The 26445-nt window shown below is 40.1% G+C and overlaps 1 protein-coding gene across 1 annotated transcript; it reads left to right on the top strand.

Moving 5' to 3' along the window:
* Positions 1 to 16789: 16789 nt before the first annotated feature.
* Positions 16790 to 22817, top strand: P2RY1 (purinergic receptor P2Y1). Its single transcript, XM_072618697.1, has 2 exons — positions 16790 to 20649; positions 22690 to 22817. Exon 1 carries the CDS (start codon positions 16798 to 16800, stop codon positions 17890 to 17892), a length of 1095 nt encoding a protein of 364 aa, XP_072474798.1. The 5' UTR covers positions 16790 to 16797; the 3' UTR covers positions 17893 to 20649; positions 22690 to 22817.
* Positions 22818 to 26445: the final 3628 nt, after the last annotated feature.

The raw sequence follows: 26445 nt of genomic DNA, 5'->3' as shown, positions 1-26445 counted from the left end.
GGGTCATACAGCTATTGAGTATCTGCAGTCACATTTGAACTCAGATCTTCCTAACTCCAGGCCAAGCACTATATCTACTATATCACCTAGCTGCCCTGATAGCTTGTTACTGTGAACATATTAGATGCTTACTTCCCTATTATCAATAAAAAGTCTACTGGGCAAATCTCATAAACCAAGTAGAATTTTTTGAGTCTAATATCTCTGATGACAATTTACTGAGTTAGATTTTTTTTTTTTTGGTGTGTGTTTGGGGGCAAAGGAGAGTTGGAGGGTGGATTGGAGAAATGGATCTGTGATTTTATGCGTAGAGGCAGTAATTATTTATTTGACCTCCATTTCCTCCTGTGTAAAATGAATATGTCAGACCTTAAATGTCCCCTCCAGTTCTAAATCTATGAGCCTATGTTTTTGTTGAATCACTCTCCCTTGTTTTGGTTGCCTCCCCTCCCCCCATTAGACATCTTAGTGAAAGCCCGAGTTACATAACAGGTGCTAGTTAATGGCAGATGGGCATTTGTGCACATGAGAAAATATACTGAAGTAACTTTCATCCACAGAGGGTTCCAGCAAGAACCGGAAGACACCAGACAGGCCATTGATCCTCCTACTTGCATCTTCTTTTACAGAGAGGAAATTGAGACCCAGACGTGACTGGTCCCAGATGACCCAGACAAGCACCAGAAGTAATATTTTCATGTGATACTCTGACTCTAGCCTAGGCTTTCTTTCTATTGTACCAAGATCAGCAAACCAATTTCAGAGTACTCTGGGTATACAATTCAAGGAAATGGGTGGGGCTCTAAGCTAAAGAAAAGATAGGGCTTCAAGGCAGGTGGGTGGCTCCTATCTAATTTATGGTCTATAGCGGAGACTTTAACTTAATGATATGCTCATTGTTTAGAGAGCTAGCCTGGCCTTACTTTCATGGTGAGCTCAGGGTCTGGTAGACCTAGATTCACATCCTATTTCAGACACTTAGTTGCCATGACACCTTGAGCCATTCGTTTAGCCCAAGGGTGGGGAAACTGTGACCTAGAGGTGCTGATTTAAACTCTCAGAGCCTCAGTTTTCTCATCTGTAAATTGGGCAAAATCCAACTCACAGGGTTGCTTTGAGAATTAGGATGAAATCCTCAGTGAATAAACAGCTTTACTTTCTATTTCTAATTGTTTTCTGTTAATCTTTTACCCAATGAATCTTCCCAGCTCCTTTTCATGACTCCAACCTAGAAATACTTGTATGTCTTAGTAGGACACATTTTTCTCAAACAGGTAGAAATAAAAGTCATCTGCTAAAAGTAAAGAGGACAAAGAGGGGCAAGGTAGGTGATTCTTGCGGAGAGTAAAAGAACTGGAACAATTCTGATGGGGAATGGGATAGTGAATCAACTGGAAGTAAACTTGAAAAATGGTGGTTCAGCTAAGGAAGGTGACCTGGCCCTATCAGATGTCAAATTGTATTATAAAGCAACAATCATAAAAACTACTTGGTACTGGATAAGAAATATAGAGGTAGATCAGTGGAATAGTTAGGTACTCAAGGTACAGGAGTCAATGAATATAGCAGTCTGCTGTTTGATTAAACACAAGGGCCCCAGCTTCTGTTATAAGAACTCACTGTTTGACAAAAAGTGCTGGGAAAACTGGCTAACAATGTGATGGAAACTGGGCATAGACCAATGCCTGACATCGTACGCAAGAATAAAGTTGAAATGGATACATGATCTACGTATAAAGGCTGATATATAAACAAATTAAGGGAGCAAGGAATAATGTATTTGTCAGATTTATGGAGAATGGGAAAATCTATGACCAAACAAGAGATAAGAGTTTATCACGAAGTGCAAAATTTGATTACATGAAATTGAAAAGTTTTTGCACAAACAAATTCAATGCAACCAAGATTAGGAAGAAAGCAGAAAACTAGGAAAGAATGTTTACAACTAGTATCTGTGATAGAGGCCTCATTTCTAAAATATAGAGAGAACTAAGTCAAATGTACTAGAATATAAGCCATTTCCCAACTGATAAGTGGTTAAAGGATATGAAAAGGCAGTTTTCAGAGGAAGAAATTAAAGCTTTCTATAGCCATATGAAAAAATGCTCTAAATCTCTATTGATTAGAGAGATGCAAATCAAAACAACTCTGAAGTACCACATCACACCTATCAGATTGGCTAACATGACAAAACAGGAAGATGATACATGTTGGAGAGGATGTGGGAGAGTTGGAACACTAATACATTGTTGGTGGAGCTGTGAGCTGATCCAATCATTCTGGAGAGCAATTTGGAACTAGGCCCAAAGGGCTACAAACTATGCATACCCTTTGACCCTGCAATATCAATTCTAGGACTGTATCCCAGAGATCATAAAAATGGGAAAAAGTCCCACATGTACAAAAATATTTACAGTAGTTCTCTTTGTGGTGACCAAGAAACTGAGGGGATGCCCATCAACTGGGAAAGAACTGAACAGGTTGTGGTACATGAATATAATGGAATACTATTGTGCTATAAGAAATGATTAACAGGAAGATTTCAGAGAGATCTCGAAGGACTTAAATGAGCTGATACTGAGTGAAATGAGTAGAACCAGGAGAACATTGTACACAGCAACAGCTACAGTGTGTAAGGACTGTTTCTGATAGACTTAGCCCTTCACAGCAGTGCAAGGACCTAAAACATTCCCAAAGGACTCTTGAGGCAAAATGCCATCCACATTCAGAGAAAGAACTATGGAATCAGAATGCAGAATGAAGCCGACTATTTCCTCTTGTCTTATGTTTTGTTTTAGTTTTTCTCATGGTTTCTCCCATTCATTTTAATTCTTCTGTGCAACATGACTAACGTGAAAATGTGTTTAATAAGAATGAGTGTGTAGAACCCTATAAGATTGTATGCTATCTTGGGGAGGGAGGAGAAGGGGGGAGAAAAATTTAAGACTTATGGAAGTGATTGTTGAAAACTGAAAACAAATAAGTTAATTTATAAAAAAAGAAATATAAATTTAAAAAAATAATATTTCAGTATTGATGACCCGGCTGAGGTTCCATAGCATGGATTGAAAATGGAACCAGTAAGCTAGGTTTCATGGCTTAACTCATTTAACGTCTGACGGTTTGGAGCACAATCAGTGGAAGGAAACAGCAGAGTTTAGGACAGGGGAGTGAGAAATTCTAGGGGACTGGGATGTCAAGTGACAGGAGCAAAACGGAGAGTGAATGAAAGAATCAAGCATTTAATTAAGTGCTTATTGGGTACAAAACAGCATACTAAGTAGAAGGGGTACAAACAGAAACTAAGACAGTCCCAATTTTTAAGGGGCTCACATTGTAATAGGAGAGACAAGTTATATGGCAGGTTTCAACTGCAAGTCAGTCGGAAGGGCCACATGAGTGCAGAGGCAAAAGGGGCAAATGTTTATTCAATAATGTCATTTCCACTGATAAAATAATATTGCCTTCTGACATTTGGCAACACCAAGGATTTGGGGACAAGAACTTTCCTTCCTGGGTCTTCAGTAGCTGTAGAATCTGCAGGAGCGATTGCCAGGATGCATCTTCCCAGGATGATGATTGAGAGCACTGGGCTGGAAGCTTTACTATTCCAAAGACTGTTGGGTTCAGAGCTGGTCCATCAGAGCTGAGGGGCAGTGGTCTCGTCTCTACATCTGTTCCTCTGCTTGGTTTCAACTCCAGTGAACAAGGTGCCCCTCCCAGGTTAAACTCATCACCTCTGATCTTATGACTGAGCTGCTTATTCAAGCCTTGACTGACACCACCTGCCTCAGCCTTCTCTCCTCTCTGGCAGGAGAGCTGGAGGGTGGATTAACAAACTCCCCACAATTCCTCCCATTATACAGGACAGAAACTAGGCTTTTGGACTCACTCCACTCTGCATCTGCCGCCCCATGGCTTTCAACTCCCCTCTCCCTCCCTGCTTCCTTTTGTGTGTTGTCACCCTTTCTACACTGCACACTCCTTGAAGGCAAGGACTGACTTTCTTTGAATTAATTGTATCCTCAGCCCTTAGTGTAGTGCCTGACACATAGGAGGTGAGTGAATTTTGGAGATGGTGATCAAGGTGGTGGTGGTGGTGGTGGTTTGCTTTGCCTTTCTTGGCTTTGGTTTTGGGTTCTCTGTCTCTCTCTGTCTCTGTCTCTCTGTCTCTCTCTCTCTCTATCTTTCTCTCTTTCCCTTCCTCCCTCCTCAGTACCCTGCTGACTCAGTTAGGCTGGTCTGTAAAGACTTGATAGCACTGTCATTGTGTGGAATATGATGAAATAACTGTCCTGATTAGAGTAGAAGGCTTTGCATTGGTGAGTAGTGGGAAATAAACTGTGTGGAAGCTGTGCAGTTAGATTGTGTAGGACCTTAACCATATTTGGGATTGAATGAACTAGGGAGCCCTAGTATCATAGGTTCTTGAGTAGAAGAATTATACGCTAAAGATCTCATTTTATGAGAAAAAAGACTACCAAGTGTTTTTGATTGGATAGATTTGTATTTGTCATGATCTTATATTTAAAATTTCCATCTCCTTTCTTCATGCCTTTGTATCGACAGTCCATTATACCTGGAATCTGGAATATTCTCCCTTGTCAACCCCCTTTCCCTTTTATAATTCCTATCTCCCTGAAGATTCACAGTTAAGCATGAAGTCACACCTTCCACATCTCTGCAAAAGGCTTTCTGGGTACCCCTAGTTGCTCACGCTTTTCCCTCTAATGTAACTGTGTATGTATCAGGTATACCCATATATAATGTGCGCTTTGCCCCCTCTCCCACTATTAGATGTAAACTTTTTGAGGAAAGGAAACTTGTTTTTATTTTTCTTTGCATAACCAGCCCTTAGCAAAGTGCCTGTCACATAGTAACTCTTAATAAATGCTCCTGGATTGACTAACAGATTGAGTCTTTTAAGGTTATATCTAATGTTATCAAGATTTGCTTCAATCTTTTGATATTTTTTGAATGTGGGATTAATAAAGACTCTCTGTTTGCCAGTGTGGATTTAAGTTCTTCCATAAATCATTCTGAGAGAATCTAATTGAGTTTTCTCCTGGGCTTTTAATAGAAGCCATTTTTTAGCTTAAATACTAGAGGCTATCAGTATATTAGATGCTATATAATATGTGCAAAATAAAGTATTCATCTTCAAGTGAGCTTATACTCTAAAACACCACAGTTTTAAAACCTTGTGTTTAGCAATAGAACTCACTATACAGATTTACGTGGCTTGGTTTTCTCAAACATCTAGGAGTGCTTATGTACTGTCTCCTCTTGGATTACAGCTTCCTCAGAGGCAGTCAGGGACAGAAACTATAATCCGCATTCTAAAGACAAAGAAATGGCACAGAGGGTTAAGTGACTTGTATGTTATTATTCAGTCAAAGAGCTGGGGCTGGAGTCCAGGATTAAGAACTCCTTTTCAAGATTTATATTGTATTTGGAGCTTGAAATGGTACGTTTGGAAGCCCAAAGGATGTTAATTTTAAATTAATGTGATAGAATATGAATTTCTAAAGAAAACAGCATATCTTCTTGGTTTCATATTGTAATATTACTATGCTGGAGTACAATAAGAGAATTGAAAGTATTGAGGAATTGGGCTGACAAAAGAAAGAGTGAAATCTTAGGGTCATGATTACTATACTGTAAGTGGAGGGAAGGTTAGCAGGATGGATAGAGGACACAACAATGGCAAATGCACTAAAAGAGTGACAAGTAATTTCAGTTAAAGATAAGGATCTGATATATTGACATGAGTTATCACAGGGTCACATACATTTTTATAATAAAATTGAATTGGTCACATGAGCACCATGATGAATGCCACCATTGGATGACATCTTGGTGTTAAGCAAGAGTGAATGTCATTAGTACTGAGTGGTGTCCAGGTCTAAAATTCTGAGGATTTGTGATCGTGTAGCTCCATGTCTCTTCTGCATTGACCTCCCCTTTTTCAAGTGTACCCCTATCATTCCCACCCCCACTACCATGAACTCTGGGTGGCTTATGCTGAATCACTGTTCCTTAGAACTTAATGAAGGTGCAGAGAGAGGGACAGAATAAAAAACAATCACAGAATGAAGAAAGAACAGATTCAACAGCAGAAATGATGAAATTCCTTGACAAATGAAGCCACAAAAGTTAATCCATTCAATTATCCTCTGATAAGAATATTAATGGAGCCATAAAACCAGGGGATGGATACTTAACAAAGCTATCATAACAGATGTCTTCCACAAGGTAAAAATTGGAGACATTGCCTGTGGATGATAAGCTCCTCTAAGTAATGAGACTGTTGATTGAATGAACTACTGGAACTTTACAGATGCTTCCTCAAATCTCAATTTGATGCAGGATTATTTAAAATGGATTAACCTAAAAATCCATAACAGGAAAAAAATGTTGTCTCCGCTGTAGTTAGATGGCCACTTCACTGATTTATTTGGGAAAGGCACTGCTGAAAGACAATGAGTTAGGTCAAAGAGAAAGAATGGGACAGATAGACCTGTCCAGTTTTCCTTAAATACTTCAATCAAATATTATTTAATTCCATGTTTTCCCATAGATACTGTATTTACTTTTTCCCTTTGATGCTTCTTTCACTCATCTGATGCCCTGTGTTCCTCACCCATCATATATGCTCTGTATCTAGTCCCCAGAGACTAAGGAAGGCATAAGTATGCAAACAAACTGATAATCTCTGCCCTCTGACCTGGAGAATTGTCGTTTCTCTTCCTCACTCATTTCTACCAAAAACTCACAAATGTTCTCTTCTCCTTCCTCATCAGCTGCATCCCTGACAGACCTACAGCATCTCCTGGAGTTTCTTCCCTTGGTTCTACTTAATGCACTCTGCATCAATCCATATGCATCTTCCAAGATTTGTCTAAGATGGACTCTTTCTTCAATTATTAGGGGTTCAATAATATTCCATTAGATTTATTTATTCAGCATCTCCCCAATCAATAGGTGCCTCTTTGGTCCACATTCTTTGAAACAGGAAAAACGCTTTCATTTCTTGTATATGTAGATTGTTTTTCTCCTCCTTTTCTGTCTTTAGGGTATAGGACTAACAGTCATATCCCTGAGGCAAAAAGTATGCACAGTTTATTAACTGTGGGGCACAGATACAAAATAGCTTTCCAACATTGTTAGATCAATTCAGAGCTCTACTGAGAGCATACCAGTGTGCCTATCTTTCTGCAGTCCTTTCAACCACTGTCATTTTTAGGTGCTCTTTGCCAATCTAATAACCCTGAAGTAGAGCCTCAGGCTTGTTTTCATTTTGATTTTCCTAATTATTAATGATGTCCAACATTTTTCATACGATTGTTGACTCCTTGGATTCTTTCTTTGAGAAGTGCCTTTTCATATCTTTTTCTTGTTCCTATCTATTTCAATCACAGTGATGAAAGCTATGTTTTTGTAAGAATGTGCTTATGGAAGCTATTTGTATATCAACAGGAACACAAAAAATTCATAAAGGCGATATATATATATATATATATATATATATATATATATATATATATATATATATATATATATATATATATATATATATATATATATATATATATATATGATCCAACAAGATAATCTTTTTGTGACAGCTACTAAATGTAATATTTAATACTTCACATGACAAAGTATTTCCATTGTTTTATTTTTGGCACATCAACAGAACCATGAGAAGAATATTGGTGTAAAAAAAAAGACAAAACAAACAACAAAAAACATTTTTCTTAACCTTATGTTCTAACTGTGAAAATTCAGAGGATTTCAAGTCAATATTTCCTCTGTCTTCTCTACTCTCTACTCTCCCCTCATCCATTGCCAAGTAGTGTCCATTCTTCTCTCCCAAAATCTGTCCCAGCAGTCCCTTCCTTTTTGCCCTCACAGACTCTACCCTCACTCAGGCCCTCATCTCTCTCCAGAACCAAGGCAGTAACCTCCTAATGAGTCATTTCAAATCTCAGATTCTGCAGCAGACCTTTTTTGGTGCCCCCTCTTCTCACCCTCCAGTTACCAACCCTTCTCCTTTTTAAAGTATCTTCATTTTCTACATGCATAGATAGATATATCCACATATAGACATGTTGTCTCCTCCTTTAGAATACACCACTCCTGGAGATCAGGATCTGTGGGGTTTGGTTTTTCTTTTTTTCATATTCTCAACTTTAGTATGGTATCTTACACAAAAGACACTCAACAATTATTGTTGACATGACTTTGTACTTTGTGTATATGTTAATTTAGGCCAAAATGAGCACAGGCAGCAGAGAACTAATCCATACTTTGTTGCATCTCAGCTTCAGAGGCTGCATTGAGTGCACAGTCATCTGCAAACAGAAAATCATGCACCAACACTTCCTTCCTTTGGTCTTGGCTTGTAACCTTTTCAAACTGAAGAACTTACCGTCAGTACAGTAGTTGACCTTGATGCATTGTTCATCTTCATGGAAAACTTTTGTCAACATGGCTGAAAACATCATGATAAAAAGCATGAACTTCCAACTGAAGAAGAGTTTTTGAGGTCCACTAGGCTCCTTTCATGTGGCAAAAAACCTGGTGCTGATTCTATTCCAGCTGAGATTTACAAGGAAGGGGGACCATTGCTCATACAAAAGCTGACTGAAATTTTCCAGGTTATATGGCAACAGGAGGTTATCCCCCAGGAGTTCAAGAATTCCTCCATTGTCCATTTCTATATGTATATAAAACACACGTATTGTATATATATATGTGATGTGTATGTATAAAACTGAATCTATCTATCATCTATGTTGTTATTCAGTCATTCAGCTATACCCAGATCTTCCTGACCCCATGGACCATGGCACTAGGCTCTTCTGTCCTTCACTATCTCTCACAGTCTGTCCAAGATATACACACACACGCTTATATATGTATGTAATATGTATGTATATACATGTGTGCATATACATACACACATATACATAAGGAGATTTTTCAATATATAGAAATAATAGATGTTTGCTTTGTGTGTGTATTCTAATGGTAAATGCAACGGGTCAGAGGAAGGAAATCCAGAGATGATAAAGGAGCCCATAAAGGGCTTTGCTCTCAAAAAAACATCTCATTTACTAGTCTAAGGGAAATATCATTGATTTTTGTGGAGTTCTTCATCTCTCTCATAATTGTTTCTCTTATTTATCAATTTGATCCAGTTAAGGAAAAAATAGTTGAGAAATGTGCCCACATTTAGGACTCCCACCTTAAGAGTGAGACAGTTCTTACTCTGTAGCTCCTTCTTTCTGGGCCTCTCCTGAGGGGGTGGTTGGTTATTCCACTCTTTTCTGAAAATACTCAGTTTCCCAACCTCTGTCATGATGCAAGACAAAATATTAGATAAAGGCTAGCAGCTACTGATTTATTTTCTGTAGAAGGAAATAGGCTACAATAGGATGTGGTGTGTGTGTGTGTGTGTGTGTGTGTGTGTGTGTGTGTGTGTGTGTGTGTGAAAGGTTGATTGGTTAGAAATAACAGAAACCAAAGCAAATACTTCTGGGGGCAGGACTAACTTTCTTAGCTTATCTTTCCCCACTGGGAAGAGGATGAATTGATTTGGGGCACAATGGTTCAGTTAAAGGCATAGTGTCCTACACAACTCTGAGGCAAGGATGGAGTTCAGTTTAACCAATCATTGCCCAGTCTGTTTTCAACTCTCAACATGATAAGGGCATGGAATTGGAGACATTATCCCAAAATTCCACTGACCACTGACGATAAAGAAATGAAGCTATCAGGGATGCTTTATAAAGAATTTGCAGAAGAAGAAACATCTCTGCAGTGACTCCAACACTAACCAGTTGGGTGAATGCCAATGTAAGGTCACATATACTCTGAATTTTATAATCTAGTGTATATTATATTTGTGCCTAACAGTAGAATATAAGCTTCTTAAGGATAGGATTTATTTGTTTTTTTTCCTTGTATCCACATTACCTAGCACCATGCCATGCATACAACAGGTGCTTAATAAGTCTTCATAGAATAGAATTTAATTTTCATCTTAAATCACATCTCAGTTTTTAAACATTCTGTAAGTCTCACTCCTGGCAGTCCTAAAGTGACAGAGAACATGGGAATCCGAGAAATGTTAGATTCATTGTGTCAATGAGGCAAAGTCATGGTTCAGACTATGTAGATGTGGGATGTCAGGAAGATAGGTGTTTGTCACTATCCCTTATGAATCATATGGAGTGCCTGAGGCAAATAATTCTCAATCTAATTAAGGATTAGCTGCACTGTTGGTTGCCTGGATGTGAGATGAGAGCTAAAGAAAATGCAGGCTAATTCAGGGCTCTAAGAGTGCTGAACTCTGTAACTGGAAGCATAAGCTCATCTGAAGCATTTTTGCATACCCTAGTCTAAAACATTCCATGTTCAATCATTCTTTGGCCTTTTTTACTTTCTTTTGTGAGACATTCCTCAACACCAGTGGCTATCACGCGTTTTAATTTTTATCTATTTTCTCTCCCTGGACAAGGGATGGAATTATTCAGCCATGCAGTTGACTTGGATCACTGGGCATTCTTTTTGGCTTACTTAGGATTCTTTCTGAAAGGGCTGTGTTTGTGGTTTGGCACTGGTAAGAAGAATGTTTGGGATAAAGAAAGTCAATCACTCTCAACTTTCTATAGTGGATAAAAGAAGCATTAGGTGTATTTAGAAAAGCTTTCACAAAGCTTGCCTGTTAAGAGCAATCTTCACACTCACATTTTGGAAACTATTTGAGGGGGAGGGGAGAGAGCTACCAATATTTTCCAAGAGGTAGATTCACCAGCCTAACATATTAGTGACACCATCAGCTATTAACTGTAATCGTTGGGGAAAAAATAGGACACAAAAGCAAAAGGAAGTTGGCTTTTCCTTTGAACTGTTGTCTTCAGGAGCAATTTTACATTGGTGACCTAGATAAGAATGCATTCAGTGTTGTGGCTTGGAAAAGAAGGCTCCTCCATATTGATGCTCTGGGTTCTCATTGCCAACTTTGAATTTCAGCAGGCTCTTTATAAGTAACTGAATTTAGATGTGTTCCACACCACTAAGTCATGGTTGACAGTTTTCACAACAGTAGCCAGTTGTTTCAAAGTGACAATGTATTCTCATCCTTTGCAACGCTGCAGAAATATCTCTGCCAGTATAGAGGGTGTAGCAAAAAAAAGCTAATTTGATTTGTCACTGACCTTAAATGAATTTCCCTGTGAGTTCACTTGCCTTTGGGAGAGCTTTTATTTCTTTTTAAAAATCCAATTCTATGAACAAATTGTAGCGAAATTTATGCAAAACATAGCTTTTCCACGTTGTTATCTGCAAATTTCCTGAGACAAGTTTGCATAGAAAATGATTTGGGATTCTGAGGTCATGGATAAAAGAGCAAGGAACTGTTCATGAGACTAGAAAGATCAGAGCAAGGCCAAAAGTTCAATACCAAGACTGAGTATCTTTAAAATATGTGCAAAAAAAATATTGGAAAGAAAAGGTACATTTTTGTTGGGGAATGACTGAACAAACTGTTCTAAATGAATGTAATGAAATAGTATTGTGCCATAGAACTGATGAATACAAGAAATTCTTGTACGGGAAGACTTCTATGAACTGATGCAGAGTAAATTAAGCAGAACCAGAAACACAGTATACACAATGAGTACAATAATGAAAATCAAAAGAATAGTAAATACTAAAATGGACTTCATGCTGTGTAACTAACTGCCAATCTTGGCCCCAGACAATAGATCATGAAATGCACCTCCTTCCTTTCCCTGGAGAGGATCAAATTTCTTCCCCCTCTCCCCTTGAAATGTAAGCTAGTAGAGAGCAGGGATGGCTTCATTTTTGTCTTTTTATCTCATGTGCCTAGCACAGTGTTTAGGGTATAGTATACACTGAGTAAATACTTTGGAAGCTGTTTTTTTTTTTCCTTAAATGTTTTTCTTTGCTATACAAGAAGCTCATCATATGGATAGATGGTGATACTTTCAGAAATACCCGTACTATAAAGATAAAAGACATCAATAAAACTTTAATTACAAAAATATATGAAAGTATGTGTCTATATGTATGTATATATGTTGACACATATTTTCATATGTCTTTGGTACTTTATCGTTTCCGAGGTACTTCTGCTCCACTATCTCATTTGAAAGTAGAAAGAAAATCAAGAATGACAACAGTAAGATGACATACCAAAATTTGTGGGTTGTAGCCAAAGCAGCACCAATGGGAAATTTTATATTTCTAAATGTGTGCATCAGTAAAAGGGAAAAAGAGCAAATCAATGAATAAAGAATGCAACTAAAAAAACCCAGAAAAATAACAAATTAAAAATCCCCAGCACCAAAATGGAAATCCACAAAATCAAAGGAGACAGTAATAAAATTAAAAGTTAAAAAAATTAACTAAAAAAAAAAACAAAACTAGAGGCTGGTTTTATTTTTAAAAAGTACAATAAAATAAATGTGATTGATTCTTTTGACTTTAAAAAAAGGGAATCAGGAAACAGAAATGTGAGTTTAAATCTGCATCAGATACAGGTTGTGTCACCCTGGGCACATCACGTCAACTCTGTCTGCTTCAGTTTCGTCATTTGTAAAATGGAGATGATAACCTCCCTGGGGTGTTGTGAGGATAAAATGAGATGATACTGTAAAGCACTTTGAAAACTTTAATGTGTTATATAATTATTATTAATATTAATGTACTTCTATCAAGCCTATTGAAGGGTTCTGTACCTAGATGATGCCCAATAAACAATGAATGAGTCTTTATTTATGGGACATAGTTCTCAGATTTCAAAATGAAATTTTCATTTAGAATAAATATAATTCCAGTTTGTTTATACTCTGAATTCATGGGTAAATACCGTCAGTCGAGGGCATCCCCCACATCTTTGTAACATCAAGATAGTTCTGGTGTATTGCTGTGCACAGTTTCCAACCCAAAGCCTCAGAAAAATGTGTCCTGGGAGTACTTAAAGATCTGCATTTCAAAACACATTTTAAAAAAAACTAACAGATGATGGATACATTGAGTAATGCTTTCACCCCTGTCTCCTAAGTAGGGTAAAGAAGACCAGACATCTGTGCCCTGGACAAGATTTAAAAACTGTGCCCCCTACGTGTTCTTGCATGACAATACCTTTGAGCCTTTATAGGAGAAATCAGCACCAAATAAACGCTATTCTTCCATGGGAAGTAGAAATTCCTGGTAATAAAGAATATGAGCATGGATAGAAATCCTAGAAAGTGGCCTTTGTGCCCTTCTGAGTGATGTGCCCGCCTGTCATACTTGCCCTTAGCCCTGATGAGCTGATGTGCCAATTTCATCAGTGTTGCAAACTCCAAGCTTAAAATCTTCATTCAACAATGCAGAGCAGAGACTCTTTTATGCCTTAATAGACTTGGCTGAGCAAACTTTTATTGATTCCAATGCCTACTGAATCCTTTATCCTGGAATGGTAACATGGCAAAATGCAAAATGTAAATGTAAAAGGTTTAGAATACTAGAACTAGAAGAGAGCTTGTAGATCATCCAACTTCTTCCTTTTACAGAAGAAATTGAGGCAGTGGTTCTGCAGTGTAGGCATGGCTTAAGTATTTCATTAAAGAAAAAGAGGTTTTAGTTTCCTAAGTCATTTTCTCAGTGTCTCGGTGGCAGTAAGACCATATGCTCATATCTTCTTTTCTATATGTGTCTCTCTAATATCACACTCTGTGTCTTGTGGGTTTTTTCCTTCCTTTGTGGTAGCAAAGCTATGAGTTTCCTTTTAGGACTCTTAAAAATGCTGGGTATCATTGAACATTTTATAGCCACAAATAAACATTTATGGCATACATTTTATAGCTCTTTGCTTTTTTGATTCTTTAAAATGAAAACACCCCTTATGCTCTAAAACTTTTACAATATGTCTTTAAATTTTAGACATTGTAGGAAAGTTTCCCAACTCCTTGAGCTTTATCTCTGTATGTGTTCGTTTAAGAGGAAGCCTATCCTAGGGGAGAGACAGTGGGCCTTGGAGTCAGGAAGCCAGGAATTCAAGTCATCCTCACACAGAGACTAAATGAGTAAGAACATGGTTACCCTCAAACAATACCCTCCTGCCTTCAAACAGTTCTTGAGGAATATAAGTTATGGCAAAACCATCAACATCTGGTAAAGAGGAAAAATTTCTGGGATGAAATTACAGATCTGGACAAAAAAAATGCTCATTCATACACTTCAATATCTAATTATTTCTTTCATTTTAACTTCCTCCAACAAATGAGAAGCTCTGACATTTGGGCAAGAGCTAGCATATCTATATAAGATTTCAAGGTATGGGAAGCTGACCATCTTCACAACAACCCTGGGATATTATTGTGGTCATTTTATGGATGAGTAAACTGAGAACAAGGTGAAGTGATTTGCCCAGGGTCACAAAACTAGTAATTGTGTGAAATAAGATTCAGATTCAGGTTTTCTTGGTTTCAGCTCTAATCATGATGCAACCGATGGTATCAGATATTTCTTTAAAGTTATTGAGAAGGCATCAGATTTTTCCTTGAACTAATTATAAAATATTCCCAATTTCAAGGCACATGGTATAACCTGACTCAAGGTGACTTTTATTTTTGCCTTTAAGTTAAGAAAATAATAAATATCATACTTCAGAGAAACGCCCCATAATCACTCTATTTGCCTGGATTATCGAGAAATCAATACTTCATATATAGATACTTGCAAACCAGCTGCTCCCTTCACGGGCTTTTACATGAATTGTCTTTCACAGGCATATTTTTTTTCTTATTTTTTTGGTAGTTTGGAATTGTGAAAGACATTCAATTACTTAAACTGTGATTTCAATATCAGATTCATTTAGAAATCTTTTATAGAATATAAGACTATTAAGGTGTTAACTGGATAATAATGAGAATTTGACTGGTGGGTAGTTAAGAATAGAAGTGAATCTTCAAACAAGCCAATACAGAGATGGTCAGAGGAGCCGTCTAAGTTCCTAACCGGCTAGGAACCTGCGATCCTAAGACTTGAGAGAGAAAAGTGCTGCACCTGGTGGGGGGAGGGTAGTCCTAGCTTGAATGTCCGCAGCTTCCTGCGCTCCTCCAGGGCTAGTGAGCTCGGCGGTGGGTCATGCCAAAGCGGACTGAGAGGTATTTTTAGCCCCTATAAAAGCTTGATGCATTTTTGGCTGTTGCTGTTTGTCATGACCATTTGGGGATCGCGTGTCCCTCCTTGGGCTGAGCCAGGGGAGGCTGGGCTGGTGTCACAAAGGTTTCCTGTGTGTCAGCAAATTTCGTTTTGCCTGTGACTGTTCCTTAAGACTTGTGCAATCAGGACCAAGCTATCTGTAGGAACAGGCTCCCGAGCCCAGGCCGCCCAATCATCAGGCGGCCTCCAGTCAGCCAGCTGCCTCTTCTTCCGCGCCCTCAGACCCCCACCTCCTCTCAGAAGACCCCATCCCTGTCCGCAGAGCTCCAGTAAGGGTCCTCCGAGGGAGCGGAGAGAGACAGCCCCCTCCGGCAAACCTCCCAGCCGGCTCGCCTCCTGGCTCAGTTTTTGCTTGGGTGGCGGAGGGGAGGGAGAGCCAGAAGGCTGGGCTGAGACTCCGCGCGGAGAGAGGGCGTGAGGGAGATAGAGGGGGAGGGAAGAAGTCAGGAAAGGAGGAAGGGAAGGAGGCAGAAAAGAAGGAAGGGAAGGAGGCAGGGAGGCAAGGAGGCACGCCCCTCAGTTCCCCAGGGAGAGCTAACCAGGACTGCACAGTGAACTCTGGCCCCAGGGCTCCTTCAAACTCCGCCCCCCGCTCGCTCGCTCGCTGGCGGTCTCAGTCTGTGCGTGGCTCGTTCTTCGGCTGTCTACGGCGCTGCTGCCCAGTGCCCACTGCTTGGTTCCTGGTGCCCAACGACTCCGGTTTTGCTTCCGTGGGAAGAACGACGAGGACTGGCCACTGCCGCCTTCGGGGGACTCAGAGAGAGGGCAGACGGCTCTTGGACCCGCCCAGCTTATACTAAGGGAGATGGGGGCACTGGCCCCAGGTACCCCCGAAGTCGCAGCCGCCCAACCGTGTCCCAGGTAGCAAGGAGGAGCGCGCAGAAAGAAAGTTGAGCTCCCCAAAGAAAGGAGCAGCGGCTGGAGCCGGAGCAGGAGAGAGAGACTGCTAGGCGGAGGGGAAGACGAAGCCGGAGTCCGAACAGAGCCAGAGACGGAGCTGGGGAAGGGGACAGGCAGTCGGAGTCCAGCCGCACGCAGCCGGTGACAGAGAGGTACCGGCCAGCCAGCTCCCCGGTGGAGTGCCCCCAGAGGCCACGGGGAGCGGCCACTTGGGACCGGCTAGTGCAGGGTGCACTGTCCCCCGGAGCCGTAAGGGCGCCCTACCCCACGAGTGCCGAGGGCGGGTCGGGGGGCCCCGGCTGTGCCCGCTGCGCCCGCTTGGGCCATCTGCCCCGCCACCGCCGCCGCCGCGCCTTCACCAGCACCAGGAAGCAGCTGGCCTGGTGCCTGGCGCGAGGCGGAGGACTGTGGGGCGGGCGAGCTCGATGGGAAGGCGCGGCCGTGCGTCTGGAGAGCCCTGCGCGGCCCATGAGGGCGAGCGAGTCCCCTACCTCCCCGCCACCCTCACCCTCGCCACCCCCCTTGCCGCCCTCCTCCTCCTCCCCGTCCGCTACCCTGTGCCAGCTCTGCCTCGGGGCAGATGCTCCCTCCTGCTCCTCCCTGGCTTTTTCTTGCTGCCCAGCTGCTTTGGCCGCGTGAGTCGGTCCAGCCATGACCGACGTGCTGTGGTCAGTGCTCCCCAACGGGACAGAGGTCCCTCCCTCCCCGGACTGGTCCTCGAGCAACACCACGGTCACGGCCACCAGGTGCTCGCTCACTAAGACGGGCTTCCAATTCTACTACCTGCCCGCTGTCTACATCCTGGTCTTCATCACGGGCTTCCTGGGCAACAGCGTGGCCATCTGGATGTTCGTGTTCCACATGAAGCCCTGGAGCGGCATCTCCGTGTACATGTTCAACTTGGCCTTGGCCGACTTCCTGTACGTGCTCACCCTGCCCGCGCTCATCTTCTACTATCTCAACAAGACCGACTGGATCTTCGGGGACAACATGTGCAAACTGCAGCGCTTTATCTTCCACGTGAACCTCTACGGCAGCATCCTCTTCCTGACCTGCATCAGCGTGCATCGCTACACCGGCGTGGTGTACCCGCTCAAGTCCCTGGGGAGGCTGAAGAAGAAGAACGCCGTCTACATCAGTGCCCTGGTGTGGGCCGTGGTGGTAGCTGGCATCTCCCCCATCCTCTTCTACTCGGGCACGGGCAGCCGGATCAACAAGACCACCACCTGCTACGACACCACCTCGGACGAATACCTGCGAAGTTATTTCATCTACAGCATGTGCACCACCGTGGTGATGTTCTGCATCCCCTTTGTGGTCATCCTGGGCTGCTATGGGCTCATCGTGAGGGCCCTCATCTCCAACGACCTGGACAACTCGCCCCTTCGGAGGAAGTCCATTTACCTGGTGATCATCGTGCTGACTGTCTTTGCCGTGTCTTATCTCCCCTTCCATGTTATGAAAACGCTCAACCTGAGAGCCAGGCTGGATTTTCAGACTCCAGAAATGTGCGCCTTCAACGACAGGGTGTATGCCACTTACCAGGTGACTAGGGGGCTAGCTAGTCTCAACAGCTGTGTCGACCCCATCCTCTATTTCTTGGCGGGAGATACTTTCAGGAGAAGACTGTCAAGGGCGACCAGGAAAGCTTCGAGAAGAAGTGAGGCAAATTTGCAATCAAAAAGTGAAGATATGACCCTCAATATTTTATCAGAGTATAAGCAGAATGGAGATACGAGCTTATGAATTGCACACACACAAAAGGTTCCCAAACACCTCATTAAAAAATAAACAATAAAACCCTACGGTGTAATGATAAACAGTCAGCAGAATTGGGGGGAAGGGGGTCTGGGATGCGGAAACTATACCACTTAGTAGTCAAGTACTTGTTTAAAAATCCCTGTGATGAGTTTAGAAAAAATATAAGAAATTAGAGATCAGAATATTCTGAAGCAAAAAAAGAGATATGTTTTCCCTTGTACTTTTAGAATTTTTTTAAAAATTGGATCACAGTCACTTTCCTTAAGGATAAATATATTTAAGCAGTACTCTCCATTAAGTACAGTCGATTTATCCCATTTCAAAATTCTCCACTCTCAAATATACATACATGCACTCACTTTGTATTTGGAATATTTTGGTATATGACTGTCTTAGATTTTAGGTTGTGCACCTGTAGTTATCACGTTTTGCAATCTATATTAGCATCCTACTGATCCTCCAACTTTTCCGAATATTTAGGATTAGCTCAAATCAGAAAATCATTCTCCCCCTTCCCTTTTCTGGCTTTTAGGTAGCAAATGAGCTGGCTCCTGGGCTTTGATCAAACTTTTTTTTTTTTTTTAGTGTATGAATATGTTTCAGACTGTCTTCAGTTGGAGGATGACTAGATAGATATGATTGAGTTGAAAATCTGGAAAGGTGATGATTTTCTAATTCTAATTTTCAGGAAAACTTCATTATATTTTGAGTGCTAAATGTTTGATGGTGGAAATCTGCATTCATTGTCATGGATAAAGTCCCAAATTTAAATAATGATAGCACATAGGTTTTGTTTCCTATGAAAGCTGAATGTCTTGAGATGCTACTTATTGGCAATGTTGTTGTTTAATACCGTAGGGAGTTGTTTGTTTTCCTGAATGGAAAAAAAAGAAATTAAAAAAAAAAAAGAAACTCTGAACTGATGATTTACAGGGCAAACTGACTAAAATTGAATGCGCAAGTTAAGGCAAAGTGGATCTGGGCATGGTTAGTGTTTGGGAGTGATTGGCAGCCTTCCAAAATATGCATGCTCCAGATATTGAAAAAAAAAGAAAGAAAGAAATGAAGCTATGAGACTAAAACTTAGTTACTGTCGTAGAGGGACTGTAACAAAAGTGCTGGGAAAAGGGACCTTTTATATTCTGAAACATGTCAGAAAGTATTGTAACAGTAGGAAAAGATGCATGAGTGATAGCGGGCTGGCTTAAATTTTGTAAATTGTTTCTAAAATGACAGGGCATAATCTGGTCTCACTAGTCATTTCTAAAAATGGGAGAGAAAATATTGTATTTAAAGGCCTGAGGACATCCCTTGATAACATGGCAAAGCAGGTTAAATGATTAATCACAGAAATACTTTTTTTTTTTTTAAGAACTACTTTACTTTAAAGAGAAGGCTAAAGGAGGGATGGCATTTATAATGCAGGTTTGCTCCTCTGGGCATTAACGTGTCAAATGCTTCAGACTTCCCTAATAATGCTCATTCTGTGTTTTAAAACATTTTGAATTGTCACTCAATCCCAAACCTGAAATATTTTTTCCACAATACTCCAACTATATTATATAGACTTATTGAGGTGAATATACTCTGCATTCCCAAACAATCACAAACTCACACTATACTTAAACAATCGATATTAAGGATAATTTGATAAATTTAATTTGCGGAATTAAAATGAACAATTGTCTACAATGCAGAGACTTCAAGCAGGGAGCTGACATGGTCACCAATCATATTCTTTGAGGGTTTGGAATATGGAGTTATATCTTGAGGTAAACATACATGACACAAACAAAGCAAGAGCTGAATCAATGCTGTATTTGCACCATTGAGTAACTTCCCAGAGCTGGGAGGAACTTTTGAGGTCAGCTAGACCAAACCTCTCACCTCACAACCAGGGAGGAAAGGAGATTTTCTTGGTTTGCAGATCTGTCAAAGTGCTCCATGTGCCATCTGTCACCATCTATTTGTAGTTTTACACGGGGAAAACAAGTCACCAAAACGCACAAATTGGATGCTGATGAAATGGTAATAAACATAGTGATGCTTCAAACCTCAACAGATATTTGCTAAATATCTTGCAACAGCAAATTGAGGGATTATTCCTATAATTCATGACAGGAGAATGGAGCATAAACCACAAACTATTTAATGACTATTTATCCAAGTGATCATTGAAGCCTTGTGTTATCTGTCACAAAATTAAGTATCCCAGTGACCAAAAAGGGGGGTGGTGTGGAGAGAGAGACCCATGCCTGGACCAATAAGTGATGTTTTTCTAGTAGCCCAATTCTTCCATTTAGTTTAGAGTTCTTTCCAGATCACAGGATGTCTAGGCCTGTGCAGCAGATTTTTTTCCATACTAGTCTAATCCTCCTGAAGATGTAAATTTAGCATTATTTCAGGTTCTAGAGAACTTTCTTTTACAGCATTGTGGAGCTAGTAAGGCGAGTCAGAGGTGAATAGAAGTGCACTTTTACTATTTGGAATGTTTCTTTATACCTCTCATAGGAGACCATAGTGACACTTAAGGAATCAGGAAACCATGCCAAATAGTAACAAAGAATGACTTGGCTGACTACTTCCAAGCAGCCTCCAGGGCCCAACAGAGATCTCTGGTACTGTTGTCCACCCAGTTTGAAATCAACTGAGGATCAGGTTGAAGTGGTATATTCCTTTGGCCAAAGCAGGGACTCACAAACCTCACAAAACCTGAAAAGACAATTCATGGGACCTGATGATGTAAGGTCTTAAATCTTGAGTGTGGCAACATTTAAGCATTGATTGAGATAAGTGAATTTGCTAATTTATCAGTTTACTCGAGTACTCAAAAGTGATGAAAAGTTCAGAACCCAGATGTTTCTTAGGACTTGAGTAGTCATTGCTGAAAGTCTGCCAAATCTATTTGCTCCCTGACCTGAGTGGGTAAGAAATTGAGAAGATTTGGAGTGTGGATCAGGATTTCTAAATTCTAATCCTGCTTTGCTAGTTGGCTAAGCCTCTGGTGATTTCAAATTCTACCACCTAACCTTCCCCCCCATTGTTAAAAGAGGAATGGAATAACTCCTCAGTCACAAGAACATTTAAGAGGCTGAAAGATGCTAGAGACACAAAGATATATGCCACTATTATTTTCTAGAATGATTCAGTTCCAGGCATTGGTTTAGCATTCCTCTGTGGATATCAACTGTGATGTGGAAATATGCCCAGGAAATCTGTCGAAACCACTAACTTTCCTCCTGTAGGATACTGAACTGTCTTTGGATACAAAGTATTTCATTAATAATGTGGCCTGGAATTGCCCCAGCAACAAAGGCTGAAAGTTTGATACTAGTTGTCAAATCTCACTCATCTATTATGTAGTAAAACTTAAGCTTTCTGGTCATATTAAAGACAATTACCGGATTATTTATTGATGAAGCAACTGCAGTCCATTAATTGTACAGAAAAGATCGAAAACTTTCCCTGGAAGAACATTTTTTTTTTTTATCCAGAACACTGATGTGAATTCTATTTATTAAAATGTATATCCTCAGTGTAACAAATTACTGTACTTTAAATCCATAATAAATGTGGCATGGTGAAAATAGGAATAGAGATTTCATATATCTCTATTTTTTTTCAAATATCAGTATCTTGAAGTATTAGATTCTCTTTCAATCATTCTTTTTGTGAAATTATAATAATATCTAAAGTCCACTTTGTGAAGCTCTATGTTAAAATTTCCCTAATGATGTATTTGCATGCTTGCCTTTGAAAATTGGATTCCTCATTTTATACGTAAAAAGTCAATTTTGTGTCAAGTGAATATAGGATCGCACAGCAAATAGAAAATATTTTAGTTTTACTGGATCTGTAGGGTATCTATTTTGTGAGGTTTTGCAGTGAAATTTATACAACCATTGCAAAAAAAAAAAAAAACTGCATGAAATCCATTGGTGACCACCATTTCTAAAATGCAACAGGGTTGACCTATATTCAAAGCACAAGCGAATCATTGTGCTTTACACAAATGGTGCAGAGGCATTATTGACACAGCCTTCGAATTTAAAGAGGGATTTGGGAACATGCAGAAAAAGGTAGGAGAATGCAGCTGCTACAGTCCCCTGCTGCTCCAATTAGCTCTATTTACATTTTCTCCGAAATGGCTTCTACCCTGTGTTTCTTTGTTAAGTCAAATAGCATGCACTTGGTACGCTTCACAGACACAGCATTTCTCACAGCCTAACTATCATCATAGCAGAGACAGTCTCTCTGTTCCTTTTATGCATCTATGTTCAATTGCCTTCATTTTAACTCGAAGCACTTTCCAGAGTGAAAATTGTATGACACAGTCGCTGAGGTCTGTTACAACTTTAAATTTCCTGTCGTATACTTTATAGTTCATTGCATTGCGAATTACAATGAAGGGAAAGTGTATGAGTTACATGTTCAATGTTACGTGCATTTGAATTGGTGTATTTCAGTGCTCCTGTGAAAATGTTTATTTTTATATTCTCTGTGATGAAATATTGTTCATTAAACTAGGTTTATTTGTGATGAATCGTGCCAATTGATTTGCCTATGGAAACGGTATTACTTGATATTTGAGGATTTTTTCAGGTTCATCTAAAACAATCAGGCTACAGGAAAAAAAAAAACACAACTCTCCATCATGCATAATTGTCTTGAGTTAAACGTTCTCCATTTTCTATAGAGTATCATGTCATTTGCATACCAGATGTTTTGTGATAGTTTTTCAAAATAATGTTTTTATTATTGTTGTTATATTTTTTGTCTTAGACGTGACACTCAAGTCCTTGATCATTTTCCAGTGGCAACGGAATTCCAGTGCAGTCATGAGTTATTAGTGTTATACCTACCATAGGCAATAACATCTGAAAATAACCCAATAAAATGATGAAACATTACTTTGTGGCTCCTAAGAGTCTTATAGTTTTTTGACACTCAAAACTTGCCTAGGGTTTAATGAGCACTATTTTAAAGGTTTGAAGAGAAAGTGCAATTAATCAAATAAATACCGTGAGGATTAGAGTGGCCTTCAGAGATGGGAAGAGATCGGGGAGGATAGCTGATCTTCCTCATTTGAAAAATAAGACACCTGGGACGGATAGGTGGTGCAGTGGATAGAGCACTGCTCTGGAAGACCTGAGTTTAAATGAGACCTCAGACACTTGACACTTACTAGCCTTCTGAACCTGTTCAAGTCACTTAGCCCCAATTGCCTCCGAGAGAGAGAGAGAGAGAGAGAGAGAGAGAGAGAGAGAGAGAGAGAGACAGACAGACAGACAGACAGACAGACAGACAGACAGACACAGAGACAGAGACAGACAGAGACAGAGAGGAATGTGAATGGCAGAAAAATGAAGCAGCTTACACAGAAAGTGGCAAAGCCTTTTTGAACCCCGACCTTCAGATTCCAGAATCTAGCAGTCAATGTTTTCTGCAGCTTACCTGTTAGCAGAGAAGTTCTTCATGTATTTTTTTTTGCTCTGTGTGTGTGTGTGAGTGTGTGTGTATGTTGCACCCTTTTGACAGCCTGCTGAAGCCTATGGACCTTTTCCCAGAATCACGTGTTTATGTACATATACATATATGTATACACACACATATGTATATATACAAATATACACATACATATATGTACATGCATACATATACATACATGTGTGTGCATGTATATATTGGAAGGAATTGCCCAATGTCAGTTAGAGGCTGGTGAAAATAAACATGTTTTTTCCCCCAGTGAAGTTCCCAGACCTTCAGAAATCTGTATACAGAGACCATGTTCCCTAGGTTAAAAATCCCTGCCATAGAAAATGGATTTTCTGGACTGATAAAGCCATTAGGCACTGTCTAGTCCAACTCTTTTATTTTAGAGATGAAGAAACTGAAGCCGAGAAAAATTAGGTGATTTGCTAAGGTCACACAGATTGTAAGTAGCACTCAGAGTATTTGAACACAGATCCTCGGTCTCCAGCACCAGGGCTCCTTTCATCATATCAAGTATAATCTATTGAAAGCTAAAAAAGCTAAGCTACGGCAATAAGAGGCTGATTAAGATACACATTTTAATCCATTAAAAGTGTACCATTTCATTAGGTACCATTTCATTTTGCTAGGCATAACATCATCCCTCTCTGCCTGTATTGCTAGGTTCATGAATAGCTCTGCCCCCAAAATGACACCAGCTGGTGACTAACCTGCTGATGAGCTCATTTGTGCCCAGGGTCTGGGCTTCCACAAACACCTGTCTCATCCCTAAGACAATTAGACTTTTTTCCCCCGTATAGAATAGACAACAGGGGTCTGAATTATGAGCTAAATACTGAATGCTGCCTAAATAGGTACTTGTGTTCCTATACACCAGTTTGAATGGAAAGCTCTAGGGTTTTCCTAGCTACTTTTCTTCCACTAAAGTCACCCTAATACTAATTCTTTCTTTCTTTGTTGCTTGACAATTAGACAAAATACCCTCTTGTCCAAGGATTAGCAGGGAAAATCAGTTCTTTCGTGGTAATGGTAATTTTTATATAATGCTTTAGTAATTTCCAAAGTCTTTCCTCATGACAATAATATGGAATTACTCATAGTAGTAGTAGCAGCAGCAGCAGCAGCAGCAGCAGCAGCAGCAGCAGCAGTAACTATCATTTATGGGCCATTAGGTGGCACATTAGGTGGCACAGTCATTAGGGCTGGGAGTCTAGAAGATTCTCCTTTCTGAGTTCAAATCTGGCCTCAGACATAAGTTCCATGACCCTGGGCAAGTTACTTAACCCTGTTTGCCTCAGTTTCCTTATCTGTAAAATGAACTGGAGAAGAGAAATGGCAAACCCCTCCAGTATCTTTGCCAAGAAAACCCCAAATGGGGTCGCAAAAAGTCAGGCAACTGACATGATTGAACAACAACAAAGATGAACCAGGAACTGTACATATACCAACTCATTTGGTGACTGTTTTGCAACTTTGAATCTTGGAGGGCTCTTGAAGCACTGACAAGTTAAGGGACTTTCTCAAGGCCACTTAGCTGGTATAATTCAGAAGCAGCATTTGAAGTGAGGGCTTCCTGACTCTAAGTCTGGCTTTCCCTTCCAATCGCCTCTCATCTCACTGTTACTGGAGACTCTTTTGATGGGGAAGAAACAGAAACTAAGAGGGAACACTTGTGAGGACAACTGTGTACTTCAGGGCTTTTGAGAAGATAAATGAGTCAGGATTAAATTTTTTTATTGCTCCATTATCTACCAATTAGAAATCTTCTATTGCCCTCTGTTGCTTCTAGAATAATTTGTGTGGAGGATATTAGCCATGAAGTTAGTTAATTCTTTTTGTTCTTGTCTATTTATTCAAAGAAAAGGATGTCTGCATGGGTCTCTGGACCATCTTCTTGCTCACCCCCATTAGCCAGAGTATTTTTTTTAAAGATCCATAATATATTATCAGTGAGATGCTGCATGACTTTAGAGGATAAGAAGAGTAACTTTGGAGTCAGGAAGATGGGTTCAAGTCCTGTTTCTTAAATACATTGACAGCATAATCATGAGTAGGTCACTTACCCTCCTAAAGACAACAATAATACTGTAAAGGCATGAATTACAAGTAAATAGAAAGAGTTTCCACAGAAGGAAGTGACCTACTGAGATGAAATCATGGGTCTGGATCTCCATCCTCCCTGCAAAAAATAACTATGGTCTTTATTTTCAGCCTAGTTGCCCCCAAACTATACCTGATAACAAATCCAGACTATGGCAAAAGTTTCTGCAAAGTTTTCTCAAGTTATCTTTTAAGAACTTTGGAATTGATTGTATGACATGGCAGACATTGGTACAGAACCCTCCACCATGGTGTGCTCATATCAGGGAAGGTGTTGCGTGTGTATGTGTGTGTATATATATGTGTGTATGTATGTATATGTGTGTGTGTGTGTGTAAGCAAAACTGAAATAGCTCAAAGGACATGCAAGATGGCAAATTTAGAAAATTCATCCCAAATATTCACCCCAAATATGGACTGTTGGTACCCAATCTGGTAGAACATTCTAAGTTCATATTGGTTTGATCAGCCACAGCTGGATAGGCTGAAACTTGACTCTAGCATAGTGTTGTCATTTTGGTGCTCTTCCAGAACAAAGGACAACAACCAACCAACTAGCAAAATTTTAAGCCTCTTGAAACTCTTTTGGGATAACCGTATTTTTCCAGAGTATTTTGACTTTTTATATTGAATATTAACTTAAAACTGAAATGGGACCATAGCAGTCATTAAGGAAACTTTACTATGCATATAAGGAAACTGAGACACATGGGGATAAAGAGACTTGAACATTGTCACAGAGTGATTAAGTCTCTGGGGTGGGTTTGAATCCAGATCTCCCTGATACCAAGTCCCAAAGCCTCTCTATTATACCGTGTTTCCTGGTATGGTTAAAGGCAGACTTATTCAGGCATCTGGATTTGCCTGCCAAGACTACTATCAAATTTCTGAGGGCTTCAGCAATATGGTCACTCCCTGGTTTTCTGGGGAGCTGGTGCCAAATGA

The sequence above is a fragment of the Notamacropus eugenii genome, chromosome 6 (assembly GCF_028372415.1).
Source record: "Notamacropus eugenii isolate mMacEug1 chromosome 6, mMacEug1.pri_v2, whole genome shotgun sequence".
Classification (NCBI taxonomy): Eukaryota; Metazoa; Chordata; class Mammalia; order Diprotodontia; family Macropodidae; genus Notamacropus; species Notamacropus eugenii.
Note: the sequence above shows the minus strand (reverse complement) of the source record. Positions and strands in the feature narration are given on the sequence as shown.